At 44.0% G+C, this 26,333-nt stretch overlaps 1 protein-coding gene and 1 gene segment (V, D, J or C); both read right to left on the reverse strand.

Annotated features, from left to right (window-relative positions):
• Positions 1 to 10,962: 10,962 nt before the first annotated feature.
• Positions 10,963 to 19,221, reverse strand: LOC133373463 (uncharacterized). Its single transcript, XM_061603242.1, has 6 exons — positions 19,149 to 19,221; positions 18,889 to 19,000; positions 16,151 to 16,227; positions 15,673 to 15,990; positions 11,430 to 11,522; positions 10,963 to 11,291 (listed from the first exon to the last, which is right to left on the reverse strand). The coding sequence occupies exons 1-6, from the start codon at positions 19,192 to 19,194 to the stop codon at positions 10,963 to 10,965; spliced, it is 975 nt and encodes a 324-aa protein (XP_061459226.1). The 5' UTR covers positions 19,195 to 19,221.
• A 4,981-nt stretch (positions 19,222 to 24,202) lies between these two features.
• On the reverse strand, positions 24,203 to 24,752 carry LOC133373293 (Ig lambda chain V-1 region-like). The segment is given in 2 exon segments: positions 24,203 to 24,528; positions 24,677 to 24,752. Coding segments are annotated over 2 exon segments (372 nt in total).
• Between the last annotated feature and the right edge of the window lie 1,581 nt (positions 24,753 to 26,333).

The raw sequence follows: 26,333 nt of genomic DNA on the forward strand, positions 1-26,333 counted from the left end.
TCAGTTGTATCTCGAGGCAAGAGTGTCCTGAGACTCTGAAGATCCCCTGAAAAGAGGATGGTGTTGAATAATTTAGAGGAGAAATTAACAGGGGTTATAAAAATGTAAAAAATATTGAAAATGGCCTTTCCCCATTGAAAATGAGGCAGCAGAAGATTACTTATGACAATAAAGGCTGGTGAGGAGCAGCAGTCAAAGCTCATGGGAGGAGGATGGAAATGTTTGCTCTGTGGCACAAAACACAGCCAAGGCATGGTCAGAAGGCACAGGAGGCCACCACCTTGGTGGAGCTAAGCATCTGAAGGTGTGGTCAGCACCTGGAAGGGTGGCCCCTGGGAATGACATGGACACTGCTGTGGGTTCCACAATGGAAGAAGATGTAGGAACAAGTCAGAGTCACAATCAGATTATTGGTCCATCTAGCTCTGTATTGTCAACACTGACTGGCAGAGGCTCTCCAGGGATACAGAAAAGAGTCTTTCCCAGCCCATCCTGGAGATACCAGAGACTGCAACTCAGATCATCCTCAAGCAAAACAGATGCTCTGCCACTGAGCTATGGCCCTTCCTCAGGGCAGCAACACTCAAGTGTGAATGAATCAAAACTACACACACAAACACACACACACAGAGTATCCCTTATGACATGCCACAAATGGAGCAGAGGCTTGATAAGTGAGGATTGTCAATTTCAGTGTTTTGCTTGGCCATCCAACATTTAAAGGGAGGTCCCTTCACCAACAGCATTCACATGTCAAAACAACATTTTATCATCACGTATTCTTGGCAAAAACAGACAAAGGTGCTTCAGGCCCAATTCAGCACTTGACTGATTTTGGTTTTTGACGCTCTAGGAAGGAAGGGTGAAGGTTTTTGTCTCAGTTCCTCATCAGAGTGTACCACTGTGGAACTTGTAAGTACCGGTGTACTCCCAGGCACCACAGTAATAAACTGCTTCGTCTTCAGACTGGATGTTGGAGATGGTTAAATAGCCAGTGTTCCCAGAGGCAGAACCAGTGAACCGATCTGGGATCCCTTCTCCCCTGTTGCTGGTACCAGCAAGCACGAAGCGAGGAGCCTGTCCAGGTTTCTGTTGATACCAGCTAAAGTAGCTGTCCCAGCTGCCACCACTACTTCGAGAACAGGAGAGTTTAGTTGTTTGGCCCAGAGACACAGACTGGGAGGGCGGCTGAGTCACTGTTGCCTGTGAAGTGACACCTTGACAGAAACAAATGAGCAAACAAAGATTACCACTGAATACTTCATATTCTCCAATATCACAAGAAGTATAATATTCTATGTCAGATTTATGATACAGGTAATGATGCCGTTGGCTGCTTGGTGCACATGAAGCTACATCTTCACCTCCTTACCTGAACAGTAATTCAGAAGGGCCAAGAAGAACAGAGCCCAGGCCATGGTCAGCTCTCAAAAGCAGGGAGGCTCCCTGAAAGTAACAGGCAGGTGCCTGGACATTCCTCCCTCCTTTCTTAAGTCCTGCAGAGCTGAAGCATGGCTGCTTCATGCAAATCCAGCCTGTGCTCATTGGCTGTTCTAGAACGTCATGTCTCCACTGGGAATACAGGAAGCCACAAGAAGAAGAAATAACAAGAGAATTGATTTGCATAAAGGAAGTTGTGAGGGGGCAGCAACAATCGCATCACACCTCTCTGCTGCTCTGCTGGAGGTGCAGCTGGAATTAAACATGGTGGGCCACGGTTGGGTTGGCATGGAGAGTGACAGAGAGGGAAGGAGTCATCTTCCCTTCTGGTATGCAGAGATATAAAACTGAGGCACTGGGAGGGATGGGGATATTTGACCAGGAGGCAGCCAGAGGAGCTTGGGGAGAAGGAGCAAACTTTGGGATGCTCTTTGTCTTGGTTACAGTGGAAACTGCTCAGGGGAGAAGAGCAAAGAGGGTGGCTCCCTCTACCACAGGGGTCAAGAAGGAGGGAGAGGAAGAAGGCATTGGGAGAATTCTGCCCTCATTTTTAGGAGTATAGTAGATGGGCCAAAAGGATATTAGAAAGTTGATGTCCTCCATATCAGGAGAAAGATTAAGGGAACATAAAACCAGAGTCTACTGACTCTGCGACTGAGAGACTCTGTGGTGAGTCTAAGCAGGTGGAAAATAACGAAAGACAAGAGGGGAAGCTGTGTAAAGTAAAAGCAGGCAGTTGAGGAATCCAGTGATGAACAGGGATCCTGAACCCATCAAGGAAGGTACCCACCAGGTATATCTCGAGGCAAGAGTGTCCTGAGACTCTGAGGATCCCCTGAGGAGAGGATGGTTTTGAATAATTTAGAGGAGAAATTAACAGGGGTTATAAATATTATTAACAGAGGTTATAAAATATAGAAAATATTGAGAATGGGCTTTTCCCAGTGAGAATGAGGCAGCGGAAGGTTACTCATCACAATAAAGGCTGAATGAGGAGCAGATAATGTTTGCTCTCAGGCACAAAACACATCCAGTGTATGGTCTGAAGCCACACGAGGCCACCACTTCGGTGGAGCTAAGCATCTGAAGGTGTGGTCAGCACCTGGAAGGGTGGCCCCTGGGAATGACATGGACACTGCTGTGGGTTCCACAATGGAAGAAGATGTAGGAACAAGTCAGAGTCACAATCAGATTATTGGTCCATCTAGCTCTGTATTGTCAACACTGACTGGCAGAGGCTCTCCAGGGATACAGAAAAGAGTCTTCCCCAGCCCATCCTGGAGATACCAGAGACTGCAACTCAGATCATCCTCAAGCAAAACAGATGCTCTGCCACTGAGCTATGGCCCTTCCTCAGGGCAGCAACACTCCAGTGTGAATTGATCAAAACTACAGAGAGAGAGAGAGAGAGAGACAGAGACAGAGAGACAGAGACAGAGAGAGAGAAGGAGGGAGAGGGAAAGAGACGTGCCAGAAATGGGGCAGAGGTTTGATAGGTGAGGATTGTCAACTACAGTTTTTCGCTTGGCCATCCAAGGTTTAAAGGGAGGTCCCTTCACCAACAGCATTCATGTGTCGAAACAACCTCTTATCATGACACATTCTTGACAGAAACAGACAAAGCTGCTTCAGGCCCAATTCAGCACCTGACTGATTTTGGATGTTGACACTCTAGGGAGGAAGGGTGAAGGTTTTTGTCTCAGTTCCCCATCAGATTGTACCACTGTGGAACTTGGCACCACCGGTACCCTCCCAGGCAGAACAGTGATAAACTGCCTCGTCTTCAGCCTGGATGTTGGAGATGGTTAAATAGCCAGTGTCCCCAGAGGCAGAACCAGTGAACCGATCTGGGATCCCTTCTCCCCTGTTGCTGTTATCATAGATCACCAAGCGAGGAGCCTGTCCAGGTTTCTGCTGATACCAGTAAAAGTAGCTGCCCCAGCTGCCTCCACTACTTGGAGAACAGGAGAGTTTAGCGGTTTGGCCCAGAGATACATAAAGGAAAAATTCCCTATACGCTCTACTTCGTGATATATGTTTCCGATGTCGTTAATGTGTTTTATGACATCAGCCTTGCTATCTGTTATGTGGGTACAACATTCGCTCCCTATCAGCGAACAGACCCCCCCGTGGGAGCTTAATAAAAAGTCCAAGGCGAGCCGGTTCTGGAGAACTACGCTTCTAATTTGCCCCTGTTCGTTGGTGAGATCTGAAAAGGAAATGGCCGAATCATTCATAAAACGCTCAAAGGCTTGAGACAGTTCTATGAGTTCCTGGTATGTTTTGGCTGCGCCATACTGTGGAAAAAAGCCTCTCAGTACTGCCTCCCCTGTGCTTCTTTTGTTACGGCGGCGTAGAGTAGGCAATGTAGAGGAAACCCGGAGTCCTGGCACCACCCTTCCCAGAGTACAGGTCCAGGAGCCTGTTACTGGCAGTTTCCTTACCGCTGAGTGCCCACAAAGCCACCAGAGTCCAGCTGGGGTTTGATGATCCACTAAGTCCGTAAGGAAAGGTACTAAGTGATGGTCTGCAAAAGTCAGGTGTAGCAAATGCTGCCAGATGGAAAGCCACGTTAAACCCGCTGCTTTTCGTGTTCCATTTATAAAAGACCAATTACCTGGATTTGTAGAGTAGATTAAGCCATCGCACAACATCCCTCCCGCTGGCTGGCTTCCGCTGCCTACACAAACTGATCTAGCGATGGGCCCACTAAGAACCAACCCCCCTTCTAGTTCCTGTGAGCTGGAATGTGAGGCAAAGGAGAGATAGTCATTTAACGGCAATGGGGCCCCCGTCAAGGGGACTCCCGCCTGTCCGTGCGGTGGGGTGTGTGCACAGACATAACAAGTGCCCTTTTTTGGAGCTGTTTCTTCCATCAAGGCAACAAAAGTATTTCCGTCCCACCCATCGCCTCTCTTGGTGTTTCTATGTTTGAACCCGCCCAATGTTTTTCTGGTTTGTGTAGCTTGTGTTACCTTATCCTGTACGGGTTTCTGAGCGCTCAGTTTATCATTCAGCCATGCATAACATGATGGTTCACCAATGCCCACACAAAACTTCGTTCTTTCTGTTATCTTGGGCTGGATTCTTCCGTATTGAACCTGGAAAGTAAGCATGTTATACTCTGAACGTATGGATGTTATGTCTACATCAGGAGGGCAACCATAATTAGGCATATGACGGTATTGCCAGCACCGAAGTGCAAGTCTAATAGGCCATTCGATTTCCACCCGGGTACAATGTGTTACCCAGCGGCCAGTATAATTATGTTGCAAGGTAACGGCTGCTTTATGGCACAAACGTCCCGCTATGTCAGCCTTCACTATTCCTGAAGCCCAAGCTCGTTTAGGTAAGACAAGTGAATTATAGTTTTACTGGCACTGGGGGTTTCAATTCAAACACAACACTGGCTAGGTATTGAGCATTCGTTCCGATTTATGTGCAGGGAAGATATACCAAGTTGCATCAAGGAATTGTTATCTCACACTTCCCTGTGTATTTTCCTTTCACTTTCCTTATGGGGAAAAAAGGGGGGGAAGCCTGATATTGTCAGGAGTGGGGGAGAAGCTTTGTTGCAGAAGACCTCCAAGTTGATTTTAAGTGGCAATATGAATTTGCTGCCACTTGATGGGATCCTACCCAAAACTTATGACTGGCTGAACACATCCTAAATGGAGGAATAGTCTGACCTACTATAAAGCAAACATGTGCTAGAAGGCCCTGCAAGAGTAGCCTGGCATAACAAACATTCTGCTGCTGCGCTTCACCTCAAAGGTGCAGATTTTGTAATCAGTCTCTGTGGTAGGGAATGGGATTCCTTTTTATTAAAAATATAAGATAGATGGACCAACATTGCCCCCTATAGGTTGAATTGAGAATAGGATGTGTCACATGAGCAGTGCAATGCGTTTTAAAGCAAAATACTGAAATCTCAATTTAATCAATACCAGGCATTTGAATTACCCACCCACCCCCCGTGTCCAAGAAAATATGCACTCAGCTTTGGCAGTGTGAAATAGCTCTTTAGAACACCATTCCCTAGAGTGACACTGCGTGGCTAGTCTGGGCTTCACAAACTGAAGAGGTGTGTACATTGTCGGTTCATCTTGTCTACACAGACATCCTTGCAAACGGCCTGTAAGAGAACTGGGACCCAGACATCCTTTCAAATGTGCACTTCTTTGAACTTTGCTGTTTAGCTGTTTGGCCCAGAGTCGCATACTGGGAGGCTGGCTGAGTAATTGTGGGTTGTGAAGTGATACCTTTAACAAAAGAATGAATGAATGAATGAATGAAAGAAAGAAAGAAAAAGAAAGAAAGAAAGAAAGAAAGAAAGAAAGAAAGAAAGAAAGAAAGAAAGAAAGAAAGAAAGAAAGAAAGGAAAAACATGACTCTTGAACCTCTGTCTTTGCAAATATCACAGGAACTTTATGCTTCTATGATTAAAAAATTACAGATAATTTGCTGTTGTGGATTAAGCATATGTAAAGTGACTTCTTCACCTCCAAACCAGAACAGTAATTGAGAAGGGCCAGGGAAAACAGAGCCCAGGCCATGGTGAGCTCTCTGAGCAGGGCAAGTATAGTCTTAACAGACCTGAAAGATTTGCACATGGTCAATTCATGTTATCACACACACACATTTCAAACTTCTCTTTAAAAAGTTGTTCATTCAAAAGAGGTGCACTTTTGTCCATGGGATGTTTATGTTAAAGTACATTTGGGAAATGTATGCTTTTCAAACTGCAAAGCCATGTCAGTTCTGGAAACTGTTCAAAGCTCTCGTAACCATTATGCTCTAGGAGAAACGTCCTTGGATGACCTTGCCCCCTGTTTATGGCAAACCCCAGCTGGGAGGTGGTGGTTGACCTGGACAGAAGTGAGCCGGCAGGGGGTTCTGCTTTGAGAAAGGAGGTGGCATCAAATATCCTTGCATCTCTCTCTACTCCAGCTCTTTCATTCCAACAGCTTCAGCCACAGATCAGACTAAGCTTTCTAAGGATTTTCAGTTCACTTCACCGAGTTGAAAGGGGGAAGGTTTTTGTCTCAGTTCCTCATCAGAGTGTACCACTGTGGAACTTGCCACCACCGGTGCCCTCCCAGGCACAACAGTAATAAACTGCTTCGTCTTCAGCCTGGATGTTGGAGATGGTTAAATAGCCAGTGTTCCCAGAGGCAGAACCAGTGAACCGATCTGGGATCCCTTCTCCCCTGTCGCTGGTATCATAGAGCACAAAGCGAGGAGCCTGTCCAGGTTTCTGTTGATACCAGCCAAAGTAGCTGTACCAGCTGCCACCACTACTTTGAGAGCAGGAGAGTTTAGCGGTTTGGCCCAGAGACACAGACTGGGAGGGCGGCTGAGTCAGTGTTGCCTGTGAAGTGACACCTTGATAGAAACAAAGAAACAAACAAAAATTCCCACTCAGTTCATCACGTTCTCCAATATCACAAGAAGTGTAATATTCTATGTCAGATTTATGATACAGGTAATGTTGCCGTTGGCTGCTTGGTGCACATGAAGCTACATCTTCACCTCCTTACCTGAACAGTAATTGAGAAGGGCCAAGAAGAACAGAGCCCAGGCCATGGTCAGCTCTCAAAAGCAGGGAGGCTCCCTGAAAGTAACAGGCAGGTGCCTGGACATTCCTCCCTCCTTTCTTAAGTCCTGCAGAGCTGAAGAATGGCTGCTTCATGCAAATCCAGCCTGTGCTCATTGGCTGTTCTAGAATGTCATGTCTCCACTGGGAATACAGGAAGCCACAAGAAAAAGAAATGACAACAGAATTGATTTGCGTAAAGGAAGTTGTGAGGGGGCAGCAACAATCGCATCACACCTCTCTGCTGCTCTGCTAGAGGCGCAACGGGAATTAAACATGGTGGGCCACGGTTGGGTTGGCATGGAGAGTGACAGAGAGGGGAGGAGTCACCTTCCCTCCTGGAATGCAGAGATAAAGCTGAGGCACTGGGAGGGATGGGGATATTGGACCAGGAGGCAGCCAGAGGAGCTTGGGAAGAAGGAGGAAACTTTGGGATGCTCTTTGTCTTGGTTACAGTGGAAACTGCTCAGGGGAGAAGAGCAAAGAGGGTGGCTTCCTCTACCACAAGAAGGGGTCAAGAAGGAGGGAGAGGAAGAAGGTATTGGGAGAATTCTGCCCTCATTTTTAGGAGTATAGTAGATGGGCCAAAAGGATATTAGAAAGTTGATGTCCTCCATATCAGGAGAAAGATTAAGGGAACATAAAACCAGAGTCTACTGACTCTGGGACTGAGAGACTCTGTGGTGAGTCTAAGCAGGTGGAAAATAACGAAAGACAAGAGGGGAAGCTGTGTAAAGTAAAAGCAGGCAGTTGAGGAATCCAGTGATGAACAGGGATCCTGAACCCATCAAGGAAGGTACCCACCAGGTATATCTTGAGGCAAGAGTGTCCTGAGACTCTGAGGATCTCCTGAGGAGAGGATGGTTTTGAATAATTTAGAGGAGAAATTAACAGGGGTTATAAATATTATTAACAGAGGTTATAAAATATAGAAAATATTGAGAATGGGCTTTTCCCAGTGAGAATGAGGCAGCGGAAGGTTACTCATCACAATAAAGGCTGAATGAGGAGCAGATAATGTTTGCTCTCAGGCACAAAACACAGCCAGTGTATGGTCTGAAGCCACACGAGGCCACCACATTGGGGGAGCTAAGCATCTGAAGGTGTGGTCAGCACCTGGAAGGGTGGCCCCTGGGAATGACATGGACACTGCTGTGGGTTCCACAATGGAAGAAGATGTAGGAACAAGTGAGAGTCACAATCAGATTATTGGTCCATCTAGCTCTGTATTGTCAACACTGACTGGCAGAGGCTCTCCAGGGATACAGAAAAGAGTCTTCCCCAGCCCATCCTGGAGATGCCAGAGACTGCAACTCAGATCATCCTCAAGCAAAACAGATGCTCTGCCACTGAGCTGAGGCCCTTCCTCAGGGCAGCAACACTCAAGTGTGAATGAATCAAAACTACACACACAAACACACACACACAGAGTATCCCTTATGACATGCCAGAAATGGAGCAGAGGCTTGATAAGTGAGGATTGTCAACTTCAGTGTTTTGCTTGGCCATCCAACATTTAAAGGGAGGTCCCTTCACCAACAGCATTCACATGTCAAAACAACATCTTATCATCACGTATTCTTGGCAAAAACAGACAAAGGTGCTTCAGGCCCAATTCAGCACTTGACTGATTTTGGTTTTTGACGCTCTAGGAAGGAAGGGTGAAGGTTTTTATCTCAGTTCCTCATCAGAGTGTACCACTGTGGAACTTGCCACCACCGGTGCCCTCCCAGGCACAACAGTAATAAACTGCCTCGTCTTCAGCCTGGATGTTGGAGATGGTTAAATAGCCAGTGTTCCCAGAGGCAGAACCAGTGAACCGATCTGGGATCCCTTCTCCCCTGTCGCTGGTATCATAGAGCACAAAGCGAGGAGCCTGTCCAGGCTTCTGTTGATACCAGTAAAAGTAGCTGCCCCAGCTGCCTCCACTACTTTGAGAACAGGAGAGTTTAGTTGTTTGGCCCAGAGATACAGACTGGGAGGCTGGCTGAGTCACTGTTGCCTGTGAAGTGACACCTTGACAGAAACAAATGAGCAAACAAAGATTACCACTGAATACTTCATATTCTCCAATATCACAAGAAGTATAATATTCTATGTCAGATTTATGATACAGGTAATGTTGCCGTTGGCTGCTTGGTGTACATGAAGCTACATCTTCACCTCCTTACCTGAACAGTAATTGAGAAGGGCCAAGAAGAACAGAGCCCAGGCCATGGTCAGCTCTCAAAAGCAGGGAGGCTCCCTGAAAGTAACAGGCAGGTGCCTGGACATTCCTCCCTCCTTTCTTAAGTCCTGCAGAGCTGAAGAATGGCTGCTTCATGCAAATCCAGCCTGTGCTCATTGGCTGTTCTAGAATGTCATGTCTCCACTGGGAATACAGGAAGCCACAAGAAGAAGAAAAGACAACAGAATTGATTTGCGTAAAGGAAGTTGTGAGGGGGCAGCAACAATCGCATCACACCTCTCTGCTGCTCTGCTAGAGGCGCAACGGGAATTAAACATGGTGGGCCACGGTTGGGTTAGCATGGAGAGTGACAGAGAGGGGAGGAGCCACCTTCCCTCCTGGAATGCAGAGATAAAGCTGAGGCACTGGGAGGGATGGGGATATTGGACCAGGAGGCAGCCAGAGGAGCTTGGGGAGAAGGAGGGAACTTTGGGATGCTCTTTGTCTTGGTTACAGTGGAAACTGCTCAGGGGAGAAGAGCAAAGAGGGTGGCTTCCTCTACCACAAGAAGGGGTCAAGAAGGAGGGAGAGGAAGAAGGTATTGGGAGAATTCTGCCCTCATTTCTAGGAGTATAGCAGATGGGGCAAAAGGATATTAGAAAGTTGATGCCCTCCATATCAGGAGAAACATTAAGGGAATATAAAACCAGAGTCTACTGACTCTGGGACTGAGAGACCTAGGGGTGAGCCTAAGCAGATGGAAGATCACGGAAGACAGAGGGGAAGCTGTGTAAAGTAAAAGCAGGCAGTTGAGGAATCCAGTGATGAATAGGGATCCTTAACCCATGAAGGAAGGGACCCACCAGGCATATCTCGAGGCAAGAGACTCTGAGGATCCCCTGGGGAGAGGATGGTGTTGAATAATTTAGAGGAGAAATTAACAGAGGTTATAAAAATATAAAAAATATTGAGAATGGCCTTTCCCCATTGAAAATGAGACAGAGGAAAGTTACTCGTCACAATTAAGGCTGGTGAGGAGCAGCAGTCAAAGCTCATGAGAGGAGGATGGAAATGTTTGCTCTGTGGCACAAAACACAGCCAAGGCATGGTCAGAAGGCACAGGAGGCCACCACCTTGGTGGAGCTAAGCATCTGAAGGTGTGGTCAACACCTGGAGGGGTGGCCTCCTGGGAATGACATGTACACTACCTTGGGTTCAATGATTGAAGAGCATGCAGGAACACATAAGAGTCACAATCAGATCATTGGTCCATCTAGCTCTGTATTGTCAACACTGTCTTCCAGGGGCTCTCCAGGGATACAGAAAGGGAGTCTTTCCCAGCCCATCCTGGAGATGCCAGAGTGAAACTCAGACCATCTGCAAGCCAATGCTTTGCTGCTGATCTGCGGCCCTTCCTCAGGGCAGCAACACTCTAGTGTGAATTGATCAAAACTACAGAGAGAGAGAGAGACAGAGACAGAGACAGAGAGAGAGAAGGAGGGAGAGGGAAAGAGACGTGCCAGAAATGGGGCAGAGGTTTGATAGGTGAGGATTGTCAACTACAGTTTTTCGCTTGGCCATCCAAGGTTTAAAGGGAGGTCCCTTCACCAACAGCATTCATGTGTCGAAACAACCTCTTATCATGACACATTCTTGGCAGAAACAGACAAAGCTGCTTCAGGCCCAATTCAGCACCTAACTGATTTTGGATGTTGACACTCTAGGGAGGAAGGGTGAAGCTTTTTGTCTCAGTTCCCCATCAGATTGTACCACTGTGGAACTTGGCACCACCGGTACCCTCCCAGGCAGAACAGTGATAAACTGCCTCGTCTTCATCCTGGATGTTGGAGATGGTTAAATATCCAGTGTCCCCATAGGCAGAACCAGTGAACCGATCAGGGATCCCTTCTCCCCTGTTGCTGTTATCATAGAGCACAAAGCGAGGAGCCTGTCCAGGTTTCTGCTGATACCAGTAAAAGGAGCTGCCCCAGCTGCCTCCACTACTTTGAGAACAGGAGAGTTTAGTTGTTTGGCCCAGAGATACAGACTGGGAAGGTGGCTGAGTCAGTGTTGCCTGTGAAGTGACACCTTTGTGAAAAGGAAAAGAAAAAAGGAAAAACATGACACTTGATCCTCTGAGTTCTCAATTATCACAGGAGCTTTATATCTGTATTTTAAAAATTATGTTTCCTAGACATACATAAAGTTACTTCTTTGCATCTTTACCTGAACAGTAATTGAGAAGGGCCAGGAAAAACAGAGCCCAGGTCATGGTGAGCTCTCTCAAGCAAGGAGGATTTATGAAATCTAAACAGGCATCTGGCTGGGACTAACCCTTTCCTTCCTTAAATCCCCCCAGAGTCGATGAATGTCCCCTTCATGCAAATCCATCCTGTGCTCATTGGCCCAGCTAGAACATCATGTCTCCACTGAGAAGACACAATACAGAGCCAAAAGAAATACAGGATGTTTTTTAAAAATATTTTGAATGGAACTTGTTCTTGTCCAGGATGAACATAGGTCAGTGGAAGGATAACTTGTCGCAATCAAGGGTGATAAGGAATAAGGACCATAGCTCATGAAATGAGACAATAACTGTTTGGCCAGTGGCAAAACAGATGGACAGCCACCTGTCAGAGATGTTTTCATTTAGATTCCTGCATTGAGCCGGGGGTTGGACTCCGTGGCCTTTCTGGCCCCTTCCAACTCTACTATTCTATGATTCTATAGTTGGATTCCTGTATTGCGCAGGGGGTTGGACTCGGTGGACTTATAGGCCCCTTCCAATTCTACGATTCTATGATTGTCTAGTTGGATTTTTGCATTGAGCAGGGGGTTGGACTCAAAGGCCTTATAGGCCCCTTCCAACTCTACCATTCTGTGATTCTATGAAAACACATCCAGGGTGAAGTCTGAAGGCACATGAGGTCACCTCCTTGCTGAAGCTCATTGCCTGCAGGGCTGGTCAGTACCTGAACAGGTGGCCACCTGGAAAGGATGTATACATCACCTTGGATGCAATGAAGGGAGAAAGGAAAGATATAAATGTAAGAAAATTAAACTATATAAATAAACAAAAGATGTTCTGCAGGCAGAAGGTCAAGCCAACCAGGGAAGGGCCTTTGCCTAGTGGTGGAAAACATGCTTCGAATAGAAAAGGTCCCAGGTTCAACCCCTGTTATCTCCAGGTAGGGTTGGGAGAGTCTCCCAGTCTGAAATCCTGGACAGCCGATGCCAGTCAATAGCCACAATCCTGGTTCTACAGTAAGGGATAAAGCAGCTTCCTATGCACTATGCCCTGTCCACGAGCTCTCTTGTTGAAAGAGGATTAGGCAGTGCAAGGTGTGAAAGATCTCAGCCTAAGAACCCGGAGACCCACTGTTAGAGTAACAATACGTCCTAGATCAGCCACACAGAGTGGGGTTCATGGGAGATGTAGTCAAAAACATCTGGAGGTGGGGATGGGGGAGAAATTCAACTCCGTTCTCATTAAAGCCAAATCTATCAAATTCCTTGCAAAAATGTGTACATCAGTCACAGCTGCATACGAAAATGAGTTTATTAGCAGAAATTCACAGTAAAATGCTCAAGAATTTCCATAAGGATTTTTGCTGCACAAATGTTGAGAAGTGAATTTAAAGTTGGAAAAATGAAAAACGGGATGAACCAAACCTGAGAGATCTTTCCATCCGTAGCTGGAGGGCACCAGATTGGCAAAAGCTCCTAGATGGACAAATCAGCAGCTTCTTGTGATCTTTGAGAGAAACTGTATTTGTATGTCTTGTGAATGTACATTTTTGAACACAGTCTTGAACATGTGAATAGACAGATATAGCAGGAGATACATTTTTAAATCATCCGGGCAACATCCCCACCACTGAAGTTCTTATCATCTGAGCAGAACCAAGCCATGGAAAGCCTGTTTCATACCACTTATGGAAACCACCAGAGCTTGGTTCCAGACTATGTTCTTAGCAGAAAAAGGTGCATATGAGCCCTTGATCTCCATGCAGAAGAGAGCTGGCAGACCCTGAAATAGTGCTCAGAACGTTCTCCTTCTTTACTTCATTCTATTAAATTCGTACTTTCCAAAACAATATGAAAACTGGGACACAGCCATCCTTTGAAATTCTCAGTGCTTTGAAATTTGCAATCCAGTTTGCCAACCAAACAATGTTTACAAATGTTGGGGGAAAGTGTGCGTAAAAATGAACATATGAGTGACAATAACACCAAAAACCACATTCTATGACTACTGTCTTTGTATGTCTTGTGAATGTACGTCTTTGAACACAGTCTTGAACATGTGACTAGACAGATATAGTAGGAGATACATTGTTAAATCATCCGGGCAACATCCCCACCACTGAAGTTCTTATCATCTGAACAGAACCAAGCCATGGAAAGCCTGTTTCATACCACTTATGGAAACCACCAAAGCTGACACTTCCCCCCCCCAAATTAAGAAGTATGTTGCATGTTAATTTTGTGCCTGATTCCTTTGGCACTTAAAGACTCTGCCCAACTTGCACTCTGAGCTTGGTTCCAGACTATGTTCTTAGCAGAAAAAGTTGCATATCAGCACTTGATGTGCATGCAGAAGTGAGCTGGTAAACCCTGATATGGTGCTTAGAACGGTCTTCACTTCATACCAGAGATGCAGTTTATGTAATGACTGTCTGTGGTGGGTCGGTCACATAATTCCATTTTGTCAATTGTGGGAAATCTGGACCAATATCTCCCCCTAGAGGTTAATGCCAAGATAGCAGTCATCACATAAACTTTGCAATCCCAAACCAAGGAATAAGGTAGTAAGACAAAGATGTCTTGGACTGAACTAAGCTATAATTATTGAATTTCTACAATCATTTCCACGGATGGAGGGTGGGGCAGGCTTACAAATTTCCAGCCCAAACTACCCCCCCACACCAATACAGAATAAGGATGGGTGAGAATTTTGATTCAGTTCACATCTCAAGATAAATCTATTAAATTTGCACTTTCCAAATCACTATGAAAACTGGGACACAGCCATCCTTTGAAATTCGCAGTGCTTTGAAATTTGCAATGCAGTTTGCCAACCAAACTATGTTCACAAATATTGGGGGAAAGTGTGCGTAAAAATGAACATATGAGTGAAACTAACACACAAAAACACATTCTATGACAAGAAATGGCTTGCAAAAATTGTACATGAGTCAAACTTTACTACAAAAGACTCCAGAGACAGAATCACAAGCCTGGACTAGGATTCATTGAACATTCATCCTGATCAGTTTGCAGGGAGGTTAGATTATGCTGGCTAGGTATTGAGCATTCCATTTATGCACGGGGAGAAATGCATCATATTTTAAAGCAAAATACTAAAATCTCAAAAATCCCATGCATTTCAACTCCCTCCTCCAAACCTTGTGCCCAGTGGGAAAGTATGTACTCAGCTTTGGCAGTGTGAAATAGCACTTTAAAACACCATGCACAGAGTGAGACAGCACAGCTAGTGCAACTTCACAAACTGAAAAGGTGTGTGCATTGCCGGTTCATGTTATCCACAGAGACGCCCTTTGCAAATGGCCTTCATCATTTTTATTAATTTCCTTTGGATTTGCAGGTCTGTCCATGAGAGGTTGGTATGAAGGTATGAGCTGAAAATGTATGCTCTTCAAACTGCAAAGCCGTACCAATTGTCCAAACTGTTGAAACCTGCATCAGTTTCACTGCAATACAGGAAAAGCAACACTCTCTGATATAATATACATTTGCATATATGTCAACAAAAAAGGATGCAAACTCCCATCTATTCATTCGAAAAGCAATATTTATATCTGTCCTAATCTCATGTCTGCACCTTCATGACCATCCCAAGCAAGTAGTTTCCCGTCATGTCCTTTGTATGTTTCAGAACAGTCAAATCTCTGTGCTACTGAATACGTACATATTTTTAGACATGTGTTGCCACCCTGTTCTGGGAGGAAGGGTGGGATATAAATTTAATAAATAAACTAATAAATAATATACAGTTATATGCATAGTTGCATTATCTTTTAATGTACTGGCTACTTTGGGAAACCTGGAGTGTTTATGTGTATAATATTAAACATTTAATAAGTCATATAATATGCACCAATTGTTCATATTTCAGCTAAATGAAAAGGGAAGACTTATTTCCTATTGAAATTACGGAGGAATTAAAAAGTATATTGGCAGATAAAGTCACCACTGAGATTTTCAGGAAACTCCATTTGGACTGTGCTTTATGTATATTACTGAGGACTCATGGGTGGGTGGCTCAGGGGTGGGTGGTCTTTCCATTGAGAAGTGTCTGGCACCACAGGGCCATTCTGCACCCTCTAGCTCAACATTTCCAAAGATCACCAGGCACAGATGACAATCAGCTCTGCAGGACTCATTCATTCTCCACTCTCGGGAGGAAGAGAGAAGGGTTTTGTTTCAGTTCCTCATCAGTTTGTACCACTGTGGAACTTGCCACCACCGGTGCTCTCCCAGGCACAACAGTAATAAACTGCTTCATCTTCAGCCTGGATGTTGGAGATGGTTAAATAGCCAGCGTTCCCAGAGGCAGAACCAGTGAACCGATCTGGGATCCCTTCTCCCCTGGTGCTGGTACCAACAAGCACAAAGCGAGGAGCCTGTCCAGGTTTCTGTTGATACCACCTAAAGTAGCCATCCCAGCTGCCTGCAGTACTTTTAGAGCAGGAGAGTTTCACAGTTTGGGCCGGGGACACAGTCTGGGAGGCCAGCTGAGTCACTGCTGGCTGGGAAGTGACACCTTTACAGAAAAGGGAGGGGGGAGAGAAAAAGTATAACTTTTAATCCTCTGTGCTCTCTAATATCACAAAAGCATTATCTTCATAAGATAAACACATATCACAGATAATTTTAATGTTGGCTCCTAAGTGTATGTAAATATTACATCTTTGCCTCCTTACCTGAACAGTACTTGAGAAGGGCCAGGAAAAAGAGAGTCCAGGCCATGGTGAGCTCTCTCAAGCAGGGTGGCTTCCTGAGTCAAGGAGGCAACTGGCTGGGACAGAACCCTTTCCTTTCTTAAATCCCCCAGAGGTGACCAATTGCCCCCTTCATGCAAATCCCTCCAGTACTGATTGGCTCTGCTAAAACGTCACATCTCTGCTGGGAAGATACAGTGCATTCTGACTTGTCTACAGGGAGGTTATATGACATTTCACAAGCAATTATCCCATATTTTCCGGTCCATTTTAACGAAAATGGCAGATGATGGGAAAGGCCTCACCCTGAGACTCTGGAGACAGAATCACAGTCCTGGACTAGGATTGTCTTTTGCTGAACATTCATCCTGATCACTTTGCAGGGAGGTTAGACAATGCTGGCTAGATATTGAGCATTCAACCCGATTCATGTGCAGGGAAGATATACCAAGTTGCATCAAGGAAGTGTTATCTCACACTTCCCAGTCTATGAGATTTTTTTAAAAAATGGCAAATTGCTGCAGGAATGTGGAGAACTGAATTTAAGTTTGGAAAAAATGAAAAACAGTGTATCAAAATAGACAGATTTCTCTATCCTTGGTACAAAGCGGGCTGCACCCAAACTCTGCAGTTGCTCCATTCCTCTTCTCCCAGCATTGCCACAACATCTCCCCTGACATTTCAGGCTTCATTAAGCTCGTGAGTGATTCTGGTTTCCTCACTAAGGCTGCAATCCAATGCATGTCTACTCAGAAGCGAGATCCAATGCTCTCTGCTAGGAAGGCATGGTGCATTAGCAAAACCAAACACAGTAGACCTGATTTGCTTCCGGGAGATTTGTTTTTTTTAAAAAAACTTTGGATTAGCTCTTGTGTTATTTGAATGAACATAAAGCAGAAGTAGGATAATTTACCACAACAAAGGATGAAGGGGACCATAGATCAGGGGGAAAGCACTGGGGATGAAGAATAACTGTCTCAAAGGACATGTTTTGCTTGCAGAAGGTCCAGTCCCTTCCATTTCCAATTTATTTATTTATTTTATTTATTTTATTTTATTAGATTTATATACCGCCCGACTAGCGTTAGCTCTCTGGGCGGTGAACAACAGAATATAAAAATACAAAACATCTCAGATCTCATAATAAATACAGCATAAACATATATAAAACAAGAAATCAAAAACAATTAAAACCAAATTTAAAACTAAAACGAGTTACATATTAAAACGCCATAGCAAAGAGGCAAGTCTTAACCTGGCGCCGAAAGGAAAACAATGTCGGCGCCATACGCACCATTAAATAATGGATAGAGTAGAAGATGGTGGAAACTCCTCTACCTAAGACTCTGGGGTCAAAATCACAATACTGGACCAGGTTTGCTGTTTATTGAGCATTCACTGATTTGTCTGCAAGGAATTTGGACTATGTCAGGTATTTATTGAGCATTCAATCTGATCTGTGTGCAGGAAGGTTGTACAATGTTGCATCAAGCAATTGCGATCCCACACTTTCCAATCACTTTCCTTATGGAAAAATGTCAATTTTGGGGTTGGAGGGGGTTAGGGTGGAACAGCTTTGTTGCAGAAGACCTCCAGATCAACTCTAATTGCACAGATATTTACTGATGTCTCATTAAATCTCACCCAAAATTAAGGAGAGGTTGGAAGTGCCCCAAGTGGAAAGATAATTTGGCCTACTATGGAACAGCTTCTTCTTCTGATGAATAGAAAGGGTCTTTTACACCAAGACATCTTCTCAGCTTTGAACCTGTGAATGTTAGGCAGATATAGGAGCTGTGCCATTATAAACTCATATGGACTACATCCTTTCCACAGTTGGTCTCTTTTTTTTAACAGCAGAACCAGGAAATGTAAAACCTATTTATGCTCTACATGTGGAAACAACCCAAGCCATCACCCTTCCTCCCCAGCTTTAGGAAGCCCCATCGATGATAGAAATTATTGTTGTTTTCAGTACCTGGATTCCTTTGAACTCTGGAGTTCTTTCCAGGTTGCAACGCGCACTTGGCTCCATTGCAGATTGAAATGGAAGAAAAATTGCTTATCGGTGCTGCTGTCCCTGCAAACTATCTGCAAGAGCTCTCAAACAAGAAAAACATTCTGCTGTTTCACTTTACACCAAAGGTGCAAGTGTAATCTCTCTGGTTGGTAGCAGAATTCACTTTTATCAAAGGTTGAGCAGATGAACCAGCATTGCCCCCTGGAGGTTAAAGCCAGAATAACAGGCATCACATAAAACTATGCATCACGATTTAAAGCAAAATACTTTATCTAGACAACTTGATACTTTTAAATTCCTTCCCTTTCTTTTCCTCCATGTTCTCACCTTTGCAAGTGTGACCTAGCACTTAGAGCAGCATCTACTTTAGCTGCACTGCATAGCGAGTATAGTCTTAACAGACTTAAAAGATCTGCACATGGTCAATTCATGTTATCAGACATACACATTTCAAATTGCTTTAAAGAAATGTGTTCATTCCCTTTGGATTTGCACTTTTGTTTGTGGGATGTTTATGTTAAGGTGCATTTGGAAAATGAATGCTTTTCAAACTGCAAAGCCATGTCAGTTCTGGAAACGGTTCAAAGATGTCGTAACCTTGAGGGCTTTCTCAATTGTGGCCCCCACTTTGTGGAATTCCCTCCCAAATTATCTCCGCCATACCCCCTCTGTGATGAGCTTCCACCGGGCCTTGAAAAACTGGCTCTTCAGGCAGGCTGCCACCCTACTTTTAGAGCAGGAGAGTTTAGCGGTTTGGCCCAGAGACACAGACTGGGAGGCCGGCTGAGTCAGTGCTGCTTGTGAAGTGACACCTTGATAGAAACAAAGACACAAAATTTACCCCTCAATACTTCATATTCTCCAATATCACAAAGGTTTAATATCCTATGTAAGATTTATTATAGGAAATGTTGCCGTTGGCTGCTTGGTGTACATGAAGCTACATCTTCACCTCCTTACCTGAACAGTAATTGAGAAGGGCCAAGAAGAACAGAGCCCAGGCCATGGTCAGCTCTCAAAAGCAGGGAGGCTCTCTGAAAGTAACAGGCAGGTGCCTGGACATTCCTTCCTCCTTTCTTAAGTCCTGCAGAGCTGAAGAATGGCTGCTTCACGCAAATCCAGCCTGTGGTCATTGGCTGTTCTAGAACGTCATGTCTCCACTGGGAATACAGGAAGCCATAACCAAAAGAAATAACAAGAGAATTGATTTGCATCAAGGAAGTTGTGAGGGGGCAGCAACAATCTCATCACACCTCTCTGCTGCTCTGCTGGAGGTGCAGCTGGAATTAAAAATGGTGGGCTGTGGGTGGGTATATTTGGTGACTGACAGAGAGGGGAGGAGTCACCTTCCTTCCTGGCATGCAGAGATACAGCTGAGGCACTAGAAGGGACGGAGAAGGTGGAAACTTTGAGATGTTCTTTGTCTTGGTTGTAGTGGAAATAGGTCAGAGGAGAAAAGCAAAGAGGATGGCTCCCTCTACTGCAGTGGTCAAAAAGGAGGGAGAGAAGGAAGGCATTAGGAGAATGGTGCCCTCATTTTTCCAAGTACAGCAGATGGGCCAAAAGGATATTACAAGTTTGGTGCCATCAGGATTAGGGGAAAGATTAAGGGAACAGAAACCAGATACTATTTTGTCTGGGACTGAATGACCCAATGGCGAGCCTAAACAGAGTGGAAGATGAGAGAAGACAGAGGGGAAGCTGTGTAAAATAAATGAAGACAGTTGAGGAATCCAGTGATGAAAAGGATTCTTGAACTCATGTAGGAAAAAGCACACCAGGTATATCTCGAGGCAGAAGTATCCTGAGACTCTGAGGATCCCCTGGGGAGAGGATGGTGTTGAATAAATTAGAGGAGAAATTAACAGAGGTTCTAAAAATATTTTAAAAATATTGAGAATGGCCCTGGCCTTTCCCCATTGAAAATGAGGCAGCGGGACTTCCGGGAAGGGTGACTTCGCTTGTGCCTGCTTTTTGAGACGAGCTCTCGTCTCAGAAGAAGCTTTTTCAGTTTTAAAATCAGTCAGAATGTTCTTTTTGACCGGTAAAGATTTTCTCCCGGGCAGGGAGAAACGTAGAGATTAACCACAAAAGCCTGTTTTTGTTGGGAGGACTGGATTTCATTAATTTATGAGAGAAGGTTCAGCCAGCAAATGCCGGACGGACTTCCAACAAGCTCTAACTGATTAAGCGACATGTTTATCTTTTCTTCAAAGAAAAACGGACTTTAACAGGCAAGCATCCTTCTTTCTATTTTTTTTCCACTTGGTTTAAATCGTTGCAGCAAAAAGAGATTTGTCAATGAATCAGCTATAAAGAATTTCTGGGTGAGTTATAACTCTTCTCTTTTATTCACGAAATTAAGGAGGAAAGAAATTGAAAAAGCTTATCTTTGTTTTTATTGCAAAAAGCTGGCCTTGAAGTGCATTCTAAAGATACAAACGGAAGAGGGATTTCTATTTTGAGAAGGGGAAAAAAATAAATAAATTTGATTTATGAACTTTGGAGTATTATATGTCCGGGACTATTTTCTTTTTGGTCTATTTCATTTTGACGAATCTACTTGTTCACGACGCCACTCACTGTTTTGAAGCTGGGAACTAAATTTGTTTTGTATTCCTGAACAAATAAGAGATAAGGCAGGCTGTACTGTCTACACTGTGATGTCATCAAGCCTGGAATATTAACCCAATTGCGGCTGAAATAATTTTTGTTTTCGTGGTTTTAAGAATGGCAGTCAGGAAAGTGGCTGAGACCATGGAAGAAATTATGTTTCAGAAAATAATGGATGAGATTGAGATAACGAAACAAACCCTGAGACAGGGTAGACAGGAGATGAAAATTGAATTAGGCAAAATGACGCAGGAGCTTAAAGAAATAGGGGCTCTTGTGAGAGAGGAGATTGATGAGATTAGAGATGAGAAAAGAAAAATTAAAGGGAAGATACAAGCCCTGGAGATTGGAACAAATGTGGAATTGGAAAAAGAGCTGGAGTTTATGGATATTAGAAACAAAGTTTACTGTTTGGAATTCAACGTTGTCTCTGAAGAAATTAATGAAGATATTAGAGATAAAGTTATCAATGTCTTGGATAATTTTCTGGACTGGAATGACGTGATGGAGCTTGACATAGAAAAAATCTATGGAATTAACTACAGATATGTGACAGTGGAAAAATTCTCAAGAGATGAGCCAGTGCATTTTGTAAAAAAGAAGAACAGAGATATGACTCTACAACAATATTTCAGCAACATATTCAGAATTGATGGCAAGGAAATATTTGTGATAAAGGAAATTCCCATCAGACTCTTATTATATGACTATGGCTATGACAGCAAGATTAATATGGGATACTGATAATGGAAGAATGGATACTGAAATTACTGGACTGAACAGGACTATTGAAGATGGAAGATGGAATTAATATTGATGGAAGAATGGCTATTGAAATTATTGGATCTAACAGGTTTGATGAGATGGATTAATCTATATGTTTATTTGGACTATGGCTATGACAACAAGATTATTATGGGATACTGATAATGGAAGAATGGCTACTGAAATTACTGGACTTAACAGGATTATTGAAGATGGAATTAACATTGATAATGGAAGAATGGCTATTGAAATTATTGGACCTAACAGATTTGAACGAGATGGATTAATCGACATGTTTATTTGGAGAAAAATTGAAAGATATATCTCTCAAGGAATTGAAACCTCTCTTTGACTTTTTGTGGAAAGAATAAAGTAATGTTTATGAGATTTGATGATTAATTAAGATAACTACTGGAGGAAAGTGATTTTATAATATAATTTAAGAGACAGGATTGTTATATATTGTAGACCTATAACTGATCTGCGACAAATCGGAAGTCAACATTTTATTTTATTGTTTAATTATATTTGTTTTGTTTTGTTTTTTGTCTTTGAAAATTTGAATAAAAATTAATGATAAAAAAAAAAGAAAATGAGGCAGCGGAAGGTTACTCATCACAATAAAGGCTGTGTCCATTGGCTGTTCCCCATCATGGCTGTTCTAGAACATCATGTCTCTACTGGGAATACAGGAAGCCATAACAAAAAGAAATAACAACAGAATTGATTTGCATAAAGAAAGTTGTGAGGGGGGAGCAACAATTGCATCACATCTATGTGCTGCTCTGCTGGAGGCGCAACGGGAATTAAACATGGTGGGCCACGGTTGGCTTGGCATGGAGAGTGACAGAGAGGGGAGGAGTCATCTTCTCTCCTGGTATGCAGAGATAAAGCTGAGGCACTGGGAGGGATGGGGATATTGGACCAGGAGGCAGCCAGAGGAGCTTGGGGAGAAGGAGGGAACTTTGGGATGCTCTTTGTCTTAGGTACAGTGGAAACTGCTCAGGGGAGAAGAGCAAAGAGGGTGGCTCCCTCTACCGCAGGGGTCAAAAAGAAGGGAGAGGAAGAAGGCATTGGGAGAATGGTGCCCTCATTCTTAGGAGTATAGCAGATGGACCAAAAGGATATTAGAATGTCGATGCCCTCCACATCAGGAGAAACTTTAAGGGAACATAAAACCAAAGTCTACTGTCTCTGTGCTGGAGAGACCCTGTGGTGACCCTAAGCAGGTGAAAGACAAGGAAAGACAAGAGGGAAAGCTGTGTAAAGTAAAAGCAGGCAGTTGAGGAATCCAGTGATGAATAGGGATCCTGAACCCATGAAGGAAGGGACCCACCAGGTATATCTGAAGGCAAGAGTGTCCTAAGACGTTGAGGATCCCCTGAGAAGAGCATGGTGTTGAATAATTTGGAGGAGAAATTAACAGAGGTTATAAAAAAATATTAAAAATATTGAGAATGGCCTTTCCCCATTGAAAATGAGGCAGCGGAAGGTTACTCATCACAATAAAGGCTGAATGAGGAGCAGATAATGTTTGCTCTGTGGCACAAAACGCAGCCAGGACATGGTCAGAAGGCACACGAGGCCACCACCTTGGTGGAGCTAAGCGTCTTAATGTTTGGTCAGCACCTGGAAGGGTGGCCCCTGGGACTGACATGGACACTACTTTGGGTTTCCATTGTGGAAGAACATGGTAGGAACACATAAGTGTCCGCTTATATGCTATCAGACCATTGGTCCATCTAGCTCTATGCTGTCAACACTGACTGGCAGTTGCTCTCCAGGGATACAGAAAGGGAGTCTTTCCCAGCCCATTTGTGCACTCTTTCCTCTAATATTTGCATTTTCATTGCTTGGTTGGCGAACTGCCTTGCAAAATTCAGACAAGCACGAATTTCAAAGGACAGCTGTGTTTCTGCTTTCAAACTGTTTCGGAAAGTTCAGATTTGATAAATTCAGCTTGAAATGAAAACGGAATTGAATTTCCCCCCATACCTATTCACTCCATTGATTTCTACATAGAGCAAATGGCTTCAAAGTGGGAATTGAAATAGAAGCATGCTTGAAAGCTAACTGAAGGAAGTTCATTTTTGTAGTTATTTATTTATTTATTATTTGGTTTATATCCTGCCCTTCCGCCCAGCAGTTAGCATCCAAACAACCTTTAGAACCCTTGAGGGAAAAGATGATAGACACTTTCGCCAGCCCAGCTCACTACAGGCAGCACATTTGAAAAACACAGCCACTGAGCTCAGCTTGGCACCCCTCTCAGCTTGGCAACCACCCAACTAGCCTACCCCTAAGGCTGGCCCAAAACACACGCCATGCCCACAGACTTTCCTTTAGGAAACACCAGCAAGGGTGAGCTTGATTGGGGAGGGGGCTTGTAAATCCAGTTTTTGGCTTGGCCAGCAAGGTCAGCCCAGAATTGTGGGCCCCTATTTATTTGCGCAAAACGTCTGATGTTTCAAGGGAGGTCATTTCTCTATTAGCATCCATGTGTCTAAACAAGCGGATATCACCAGATGTCCTTATCACAAACCGACAACACTCATTCATGACCAGTGATGCTCTTGAGTGATTCTGGTCTCCCCTCTCTAGGAAGGAAGAGAGAAAGTTTTTGTCTCAGTTCCCCATCAGACTGTACCACCGTGAAACATGCTGCTGTCATCCTCCCAATCTCCACAGTAATAAATTGCCTCGTCTTCAGCCTGGATGTTGGAGATGGTTAAATAGCCAGGGTTCCCAGAGGCAGAACCAGTGAACCGATCAGGGATCCCTTCTCCCCTGTTGCTGTTATCATAGATCACCAAGCGAGGAGCCTGTCCAGGTTTCTGTTGATACCAGCTAAAGTAGCTGTCCCAGCTGCCACCACTACTTTGAGAGCAGGAGAGTTTAGTGGTTTGGCCCAGAGATACAGACTGGGAGGCCGGCTGAGTCAGTGCTGCCTGTGAAGTGACACCTTGATAGAAACAAAGACACAAAATTTACCCCTCAATACTTCATATTCTCCAATATCACAAAGGTTTAATATCCTATGTAAGATTTATTATAGGTAATGTTGCTGTTGGCTGCTTGGTGTACATGAAGCTACATCTTCACCTCCTTACCTGAACAATAATTGAGAAGGGCCACAAGAAACAGAGCCCAGGCCATGGTGAGCTCTCTCAAGCAGGATGGCTTTCTGAAATCTAATAGGCAACTGGCTGGGACATTCCCCCCTCCTTCCTTAAATTCCCCCAAACTGATGAATGGCCCCTTCATGCAAATCCTCCATTGGCTCTGCTGGAACGCCATGTCACTCTGCTGAGAACACACGATGCAAAACAAAGTCAAATAAAACATTATTTGCATAAAGAACATTTTCTCAACAAGGAATGATGCACAACTGTACAGATTTCCATTGGGTTTTCATTCTCACACATTTTATTTTAATTTCTGTCCTGGAATTGAGGGTGCAATGGTGATAGAAAAGTAAGCTTTCTTTGCCACCATCTGCACCACCTGTTAGGTACAACACTGGCTAGTTCTTGTTCTAGGTCGAATTTACTGTGAGACTTAGATCATCCATTGCCCAGCATAGTCTATTTCATTATCAGTACGATAGCTAAAATCTGCTAAAACTTTTATCTCAGTTGGGATTGGTCATGAATCTAAGTTGATTTTAGGTATGTGCTGTTGTTATAAACCATTCTTATATTTATAGTTTTTTTAATTGTTTGTATATGCAATTGTGTTTTTTTAACTGTTTTTATATATGTAACTGCTTTTAAATATATGGCATTATATTGTAAACTGCATTGTGATGTCTCATGGGAAGCACTTCATAAATGAAGTAAATTAATTAATTACTGAAAACAAAGATGTTGCATGGACTCTACAGCACTGGAGAGAGCTGTTGGGAGCTGTTGTGTTGGTGGTCCTACTATTCTCGCCACTCTTTAGTGAGACCAGGACACCAAAAGATGTTCCAGCCATGTTAACCAGAAATTCCTTCAGAGCATTTCAGAATCCCTTTAACTTCCATGTCTCTCTGGGTGCAAAACACCATAATGGGATCCCCACCTCGGCAGTCACTGACAACCTAAACCAGGAAATAATGTGATCATGCCACTGGGGTCACTAAGAAACCCCCACGTCCAGACCATCTTTATCCATTCCAAAGTCTACTACGAAGGCCCTCCTCCGGGTTCCGATTCATAGGGAAGCCCGGAGAGTGGTGACAAGATCTAGGGCCTTCTCAGTGGTGGCCCCCGAACTATGGAATGGTTTCCCCGAGGAGGTGCGCCTGTCGCCGACACTATCATCTTTTCGGCGCCAGGTTAAAACCTTTCTCTTCTCTGAGGCATTTTAATTCCTGTTAATTCTAAATTATTATATTTTGATTTTAGACTGTACAGTTTTGTGTACAGTTTTGTGTTATTTTTATTGTATTTTTAATGTTCACCGCCCAGAGAGCTGTTGCTAGTTGGGCGGTATATAAGCTTAATTAAATAAACAAACAAATAAATAAATAAATAAATAAAGATAAAGGTATGTCCTGCAACATGTGTTGTCAATGATGTAGGAGACAGGTCCATAGTTGTCATGGTAGCCATGAAGTTACAAGCAGACCCATTCAAGGCAGCCCCAGTTTGGATGCTGAAGTTCCAGAACACCACTGTGAGGATTTTCCAACACTGCCTCTGCAATTTTGTTTGCTGGCTTACACAGGGAGACTCCAGGGCAGCAGGGTGGGTATACACTAGCAGAATCCTTATTCTGTCT

The sequence above is a fragment of the Rhineura floridana genome, chromosome 19 (assembly GCF_030035675.1).
Source record: "Rhineura floridana isolate rRhiFlo1 chromosome 19, rRhiFlo1.hap2, whole genome shotgun sequence".
Classification (NCBI taxonomy): Eukaryota; Metazoa; Chordata; class Lepidosauria; order Squamata; family Rhineuridae; genus Rhineura; species Rhineura floridana.

Excerpts from the sequence above, each read along its gene's own strand:
- LOC133373463 (XM_061603242.1), bottom strand. The coding sequence starts at position 19,194 with ATGGCCTGGGCTCTGTTCTTCTTGGCCCTTCTCAATTACTGTTCAG. Across the intron at positions 19,001-19,148 it reads CCTTCTCAATTACTGTTCAG|GTGTCACTTCACAAGCAGCA; the intron begins GTAAGGAGGTGA and ends GTTTCTATCAAG. Across the intron at positions 11,523-15,672 it reads TGGTGGCAAGTTCCACAGTG|ATGCCTGTTTAGATTTCATA; the intron begins GTACAAACTGAT and ends AGTCCCAGCCAG.